The sequence below is a fragment of the Humulus lupulus genome, chromosome 4, assembly GCF_963169125.1.
Source record: "Humulus lupulus chromosome 4, drHumLupu1.1, whole genome shotgun sequence".
NCBI classification, from domain to species: Eukaryota; Viridiplantae; Streptophyta; class Magnoliopsida; order Rosales; family Cannabaceae; genus Humulus; species Humulus lupulus.
Window position 1 is genome coordinate 153,128,451 of NC_084796.1, and position 7,642 is coordinate 153,136,092.

The 7,642-nt window shown below is 33.3% G+C and overlaps 1 protein-coding gene across 1 annotated transcript; it reads right to left on the reverse strand.

Moving 5' to 3' along the window:
- Positions 1-873: 873 nt before the first annotated feature.
- On the reverse strand, positions 874-6,416 carry LOC133830907 (2-oxoglutarate and iron-dependent oxygenase domain-containing protein CP2). Its single transcript, XM_062261023.1, has 9 exons — positions 5,712-6,416; positions 4,536-4,583; positions 4,176-4,352; positions 3,778-3,928; positions 3,592-3,678; positions 3,318-3,442; positions 3,093-3,211; positions 1,853-1,964; positions 874-1,267 (listed from the first exon to the last, which is right to left on the reverse strand). The coding sequence occupies exons 1-9, from the start codon at positions 6,006-6,008 to the stop codon at positions 1,232-1,234; spliced, it is 1,152 nt and encodes a 383-aa protein (XP_062117007.1). The 5' UTR covers positions 6,009-6,416; the 3' UTR covers positions 874-1,231.
- Between the last annotated feature and the right edge of the window lie 1,226 nt (positions 6,417-7,642).

The following is a 7,642-nucleotide window of genomic DNA, read 5'->3' on the forward strand; positions in this document are numbered from 1 at the left end:
TAAATATTCAATCACATGAATTTTTCTACTTATTTTCTAAAATATCAAATCTTGGAATTAGAAGGGGCTTGATCCCTCAACCAGAGTATGAGCATGTAAGGAGCTCAATCAATCAAATTCATCAAGTTCAGCTGCAATTCCAAATTAATCCAAATTTTCTCTAAAATTACACAATTAGTACTATCGTAATTGGAATCAAAAGATGTTTCTTTAAACAAAATTATTGTAATTAAAAGGTAGGTTTTAGCCACTAAAATTTACATGATTTAGCAAATTAGTTTCAGAACTACAAAATGTAGCAATTAAATCTCTGGATTCATTAAGCAGTAGAAACTTAGTTTTACTAATTTTTTTTATGAAAAAGATTGCATGACATTGCCAAAATAAAATAAAAAATTGGAGATCTTAAATTCATCATTTTATTTATGATGTCATATATGTAGAAGATTTTGTTTTGGTATTTCATTATTCGATTTTTAGAGAGAAAAATAGAGGGGGAAAAGAAGAGAGATTTTGATATTAATTAATTAGGGAATGTAATTAACAATTTTACTCTTTGATGTTGCCACTTTGGTAATGTTGTATATTCTTTTCAATAAAAAAATAAATCACATACAGAAATTTAATTGCTAAAGACTTAATTGCCACTGTATAATAAGCTCAGGAACTTAATTGTTACTACATTTTATAGTTCAAGAACCGATTTTAGTTCAAGAAGCTGACTAGCAAACCCTTGAAAAATTATACTTGTAATCTTTGAATAAATCGAACTCAAAGTAATTAACTCTTCTATAAAACTCAGCATACATTTTATGCATTTTATAACGTAGTGATTAACTCAAAGGATTTTAATTTCTATTTGACAAACCAAAAGAAGAAGAAAAGCTTGCATCGTTAAACCATGAAAAGTAAAAATTAGAGTTCAATTACATAATCACAATCACAATCACAATCATAAGAGGGAGGTGAAAAAGAATGGCCTTTATTGGAACACCCTTTCACCTAAATACAATCTCAACACCTCCATCATGGACTTTCTTTTTTCTTTTTTTCTACACTAACATCTAATGCATGATTTTACAAGGAAATTCCTGGATCAATAAATTACCTTGAAAATAATTAATGTACATACAAATCCTACATTAGGATAAAGCACTAGTAGGCTTCCAGTTTAAGTGTCATCTTTAGCTGTAACCTTTGTCTCTCGCCACCAAGATACTCAAACATCCGGTCATGTCTTGGATTCTCCTTCTCTCCTCAGCAATTCCTGCATAAAAGTGCAACTATGATAAATATTGTATACTATCTTTCCTGATTATTTTAAGCTTACTAAACTGTAGTACAGTATTAATCAACGAATAGAGACATTATTTATGGGAGATCAAGAGGAAAAAAAGAGGCTTTAGAGCTTTCTCACCAAACCATGAGCCATAAAAGGCGATGACACACTCTCACACACACAGACATATAAATATATATATATATATATATGTATATGTATAACTGTGTGTGCACCTGGAAAACATTTTTAGTGTCATCTGGAAAAGAAGACTGTAAAAGCTTACTCAAATCATAATTTCGATAAGAACAAAACAAAATGCTGATCCAAAAGCAGTTCCAACTTCTAAGGATGATCATAATAGGTTCTAAATGCTTTTAAAGTGATTTTCAATTATTATTGAAATGCTAATTGAAATTGTTCACCAGGTTAACTAAACTTGCATCCTATTTGAAATGGTTGTTTACTTTATGACATAGTATGCTCATATTTGTAAACTTGCATGCTCACAGCTTAAATAACACTTGTCCTTGTACATGTTTAATGGCATCGATACATTTAAATGTTACACACCCTTTTAGTAGCAGCAATTGAGGTGCGTTGCCTCTCTTTCTTCTCACGCAAACATTCCCCACACCAGTTTGAGAAATCCTTTTGGTACTTCTTCATCTCTCTGAAGACCGAACTGTACGTAGATTATTCAATATGAGAAACCAGTTGCATCATCCTTAAACCTCATATATATTGCTAGTTGGTACACATATGTAGCTTGAAATAGCATTGTCAAACCAGTATAGGAATAGAACTCATTCAACAAGCTACACTCATGAAACATAGAGATGAGGATGGCTCTGTTTGTATTGAAGAGGGCTCATGCAAGCTCCAGACACAATCAATGAATCTCTCTAGATGGTAACCATGCTAGGTCATCTCATTCAAACATTAAGGTGTTTAAACTACACCTCAAACGACAGTGTGCTGAATACAACTCAAAACAGGAGCTAAACGAAAGTGCACCAAATTAACATAAAAAACGACAATCAAAGAAACAAAGGACACGTGAACAATGTACTACTGAACGACAACAAAGACAGATGATAAAGAGTAAATATTAAAATGCTACATCACATAGGAACAAGCCAAAATAAATTAAGTGGGTGATTCATCTATAGTACCCTCTACCCAACTACTCATTCAATGAGTTTCCACCACAAATCATTCTACCATTTCCTTCTGAAAGTAAAAATGAAGAAAACATGGGACAATTCTTAGAATATAGGCCAGATCGTATTTATTTGAGAACAAGGAATTTAAGTCTACATTCTACCATACAATAAGGAAAGATTCTCCAATACAGTAAACATTTTGAGGCAGTAAAAATGAAAATGCAATCTGGAATCATGTTACATACGTATCCCCTCGTGAAATTAATTTTACATTTACTAAAGGCTCTTCATAAGTGATTGACATGAACACCTGATACTGACTACTCAGTATGCATGCACACTCTTTTCTCTGTCAAGTTCAACACTCGAAAAGCAAAGACAGAATGTAACCAAGCAAAAGCAATCCGAAATAAACTGTCTATTTAGCACCCCAATAAAGGGAAAAACTAAAAATAAAATAAATTTAACAAGATATCAAGAGAGAGGCCTAGAATGAGTAAAAAAAAACAATAATTGTTCAAGAAGATACAATCATATACATTTATAGAATAATAAAAGTGCACCAACAAATTAACAGACCAGAAGTCGAAGTACAAGTATGCTATATATAGTTTAAATGCTTGACGAAGGACAAAAGAAATGTGTACCTTCTGCACCATAGAAGTAAGTTGATTCGATGACCTGATGTTGTGGCTCTAGCACCATGGCGGTGACGTCCACGATGAAGCACAGCTTGGCCTGGGACATGGGAATAATCAAAGATCTCCTGCTTTAATAAGATACGTTAACAACCTTTACAGCCACCCATCATTAATAGCAGTACAAGGAAGAAACATATATTTGTTATTTCCAGCTCAAAGACTAAAACATACCTCAGGTTGACTTCCAGTATTTACATGCTTATCACATCGTGTGCCTCGAAAATACAACTCTCCTCCAGAAAACTGCTTACCCAAGCACACATTTAAAGTCACTTCTGAATCATCGACATGAAAACCTACAAAAGTATATGATTAAATTTAAATTAAACTCAATTTCTTCTCAAAGAAAACAACAGAACAAATTTGCAATTCTATAAGCTGACAAATTAATATCAAATAATAGAAGTATAACTATCATAAAAATACGAATTACATGAATACTTACCCAAGTCAACATCTCTATCTTTACCATATTCAACAACAAAACCATGATGAGAATCTAAAGTTGCTCCTCCAACTTCAGGAAAGAAGACTGTAAAAAGAAATACAGAAACAAATTAAGCCCTGAATATCTAGTCATGGTACTAATGACAATAATAGGGGCAGACACAAATTTGGTAATCATATTCACCTTTCGATATAGGACGAATGAAACTCTCCATAAGCTTGTCAAGCATGGTTTCAAGGCCAAAATCATCAAGAACAGCACCATACTTATTCATTGTATTGGGTCTCATAATTCGGAACTTTACATCAGTAACCCACTTTTCAAAATTCTCAACCTGAAAGTCGAGACAGTATAACAAATGAAGTCTAAAGTAAAGGTAGTGAAAAAGAGAAATATCCCCTGACCCAATATCCCTGATGTGATTATTTACATCTCTTCTTTAACAATTGATAACCAGGCAGGTTAATTTGACATTGTGATCATAGACTAGAAGGCATATTGCTCCATTTAAAAGGCCTTCAGCACAATTCGACATACATACGAGTATTTTACATAATTCCCCCCCCCCCCCCCCTAAGTACCTCAGATAACAACAGTTCGCAGAAGCCAGGCTGAAGCATCTCAAATGTAAAAACACCTGGAGAAGGTTCAGACATAATACTTCTAAAGCTTTCCTCGGTATTATCACTTATTGCTTTCAGAAACGATGGAACAAATGTGCTTGCAGGGTGCATTGTGTATATTTCTCTATGTAAAGGCTGAAAAAGATAAATATATTGCAATCAAACAGCAATATTAGTCAATTTATCTGTAGGACAATAGAAACTAGCAACAAAAATACACATTACTTGTCTTTTTATTTTCTTTTTAGCTGTACATTTAGTACTCAACTTCGTCTTTACCGCGCACAAACTCAAGCAAACATTTACAGTGTCACATACCTGATAATTTGATATTATCTTCTGCCTGTACTCCCTTTGTTTCTGAACCTGATACATAAGGAAGCAATATGCCAATATCAAGTATTTGCGTAGATACATCATACATCCAAATATAAGGAAACAGTTAATATTTGTTATCCAAGTGAACAATTGAAAAAAGGCTTTGCATGTCAAGCAATAGGCACTAGACACAAAAGCATACCATTAAATCAAACAGAAACACAAAACGCCTGTTAAAAACATAGAATCAACACTGTCAAAGAAGTCCCCAGCATTACTGTTCCAAGAACAAAGTCATTTGCATGGAAAAAATAGGGGAAAATATTTTCCACAAATTTAATAAGATTTTCTTTTAATATTTTCTTTTATTTTGTATATATTTATAATTATTGTAAATTTAAAAAAAATTATACTTTTAAATTTATTGATTCAATCTAAACATGATAAAATAGAATCATTTGGATTTCATTTTTTCGCCTCTAAGAATCCAAACTCCAAACAAAGCCTAAATGATTTTTGAACACCAAAGGCACCAAAAGAAAGTAAATTGGAGCCATCTACAACTTTCCCATTTTTTAACAATGTGAAGACAACATCAGACTTTCCTTCGTTATATAAAGAGACAAGTTGAAGACAGCTCCAAGTTATTTTGACTCTTAAGAAAATCTTGACGCATATGCCAATGTCTTACTATGTTTGTCAAAATGCAAAATTTAAAGTTAAATAAATAAATAATTAAATAACCGATATGCTACATTTGGCACCTTATTTCATTTTTACTCCAATTCAAAATGTTGACTCTTAAAAATCAATGATGTTCCTCACGCCAAAATAGAGCACTCTTACTTTTTTAATGTCAAGGTCAAGGTATTCTAATGAACATTTAAAAAGAAAAAGAAAACGCAAATAACAAAACAAAATTCATGCCAAATCAAGCAAAAGGGTATCTTCGTCATTTCAGTTTCGAATAACATGCCCGTTAGAGGACATTGTAATCCCCAAACCCTATTTCTCTGCGGTAGCTCAAATTCTTGATCAATTCCCATAGTTCAATACTATCAATGTATAGCTCATTCACTTGGATGCCCCACCGTTTTCCTCCGAATTCTCAGCAAACAAACACAACTTGAGAGAGCGAGAGAGCGAGAGAGAGAGAGAGAGAGAAAAAAAGTTTACTCTGTTACGCTCTCCATGAGGCAAGTACTTGAGCAAAATCTCCCTCATGAACTTGACCTTGTCATCCCGAGGAACAGTCAACAAATTAGGCGGCAAATACCTCTCGAGAGAGCTGAAAATCGACGGAGTGAAATCCAATTGCAGGTCCTCGTAACTCTCAGGCTTATGCTCCTTGCTTGGGTTCAGTCTCAGCCTCTGATTCGACGCAGCTGCAGAAGCTGCCACCGAAACGACGCCGTTCGCACCTCCCGACGAATACACTTCTCGACGGTCAATGGAACCGCCGTCGAGCGACATGGCCCCCTCCTTAAAGTCAAAAGGCTAGAATTTTGGAGGAAGTTTCAACCGCCAACTAAGGCTTTGGGGAGCATTTTGGAGACTTTAGGTTACGTCCGAGTAAAATGTCAATCTGGGGAATTAGGGTTTGGTGATTCAGGTTCAAGTTCTTGTTGTGTTATTTCTCGAGTAGTACGTGAGATGAGAGTGGTCTCAGTTAGGGTTTGGTTTGGGGAAGTTGACACACATAACCTTTTTATTTTTTGCAGTATGACATACATAACTTTGTCCAATTACTTTTACTATTATTATGTTAGGCGAGGAAAAGGATTTGGGAAACTGTTAGAATGGCGCGTGGTTCGTTTGCACTTGCTTCTGGTGGTCGTTAAATCTGACCCGAACCGAATATAAAACTATTCGCTTGTTCGTAAAATGTATAATTCTTTTAACTCAGAGAAAAAATAATTAAATAATATTTCAATAAGTGGTGTGAATTTATATTTTTTTTGCCTAAATAATTAGTATTTTTATATAGAGTTTATACATTTTTGGACCCTGTATTTTTTTCTATTACCTGTTTGGACCTTGTGTTTTAACAAATTATTTTTTGGACCATATATTTGGTAAAATGGTTAAAATAGAATTCTAATTCTTTGTAACGTAGAGAAAGAATAATTAAATAATATTTCAATAAGTGGTGTTAATTTATATTTTTTTGCCTAAATAATTAGTATTTTTATATAGAGTTTATACATTTTTGGACCCTGTATTTTTTTTTTCATTACCTGTTTGGACCCTGTGTTTTGACAAATTATTTTTTGGACCATATGTTTGGTAAAATGGTTCAAATAGAACTCTAAATTTGATTTTAGTCAATATTTTCTCAACTAAAATCACAAATAATTTACCAAACTAACAATTCAGAATAAAAATAAAATTATTATGCTTAAAAATTGTGTTGTTATATTCAATTTTTTCTTCATCAAAATTGAGTTTAGGGTTCTATTTTAACTATTTTACAAAACATAGGGTCCCAAAAGTAATTTGTCAAAACATAGGGTCCAAACAGGTAATGAGAAAAAACACAAGGTCCAAAAAAGTATAAACCATTCTATATATGTAGTGAAATACTATTCATCAAGCTATAAATATTTTAGTATTTTTTTATAAACTTTTGTATATATATATATATGAGTGTGTGATTAGTGCTCAAAAATATCATTTTATTAGTCTTAAAAGTGTAAAATTAATTAAGTTTTAATTAATATTTTTATGGATTTATTGTCATATATTTTATATTTGAAAATATTAATTTTAATTTAATTTGTGTTTAATTTTCAGGAAATAAAATATATTTTTGACACAAACAAAAAGAAAAAAATATAATTGAAAAAAATGATGATAAGGTGGTATTTTTGAAGGAGAAATAGGCCCAAAATGGAGCCCAAACCCAAGTTTCAGCTGCCACCTGACACTGCCAAATGGCAGCTTCCCATTCGCCCAGCCGAGCCGCCACGCCTGACGAGCTGCGTCTGACACGCTGACACGACTGACGCCACGTCCCATCCACCTGACGCGCCAGCCACCTGAGCCAACAAGAAGCTGCCACCTACCCCACGTCTCAGTACCTGCTTCCCATGCAATCGACTAGCCGC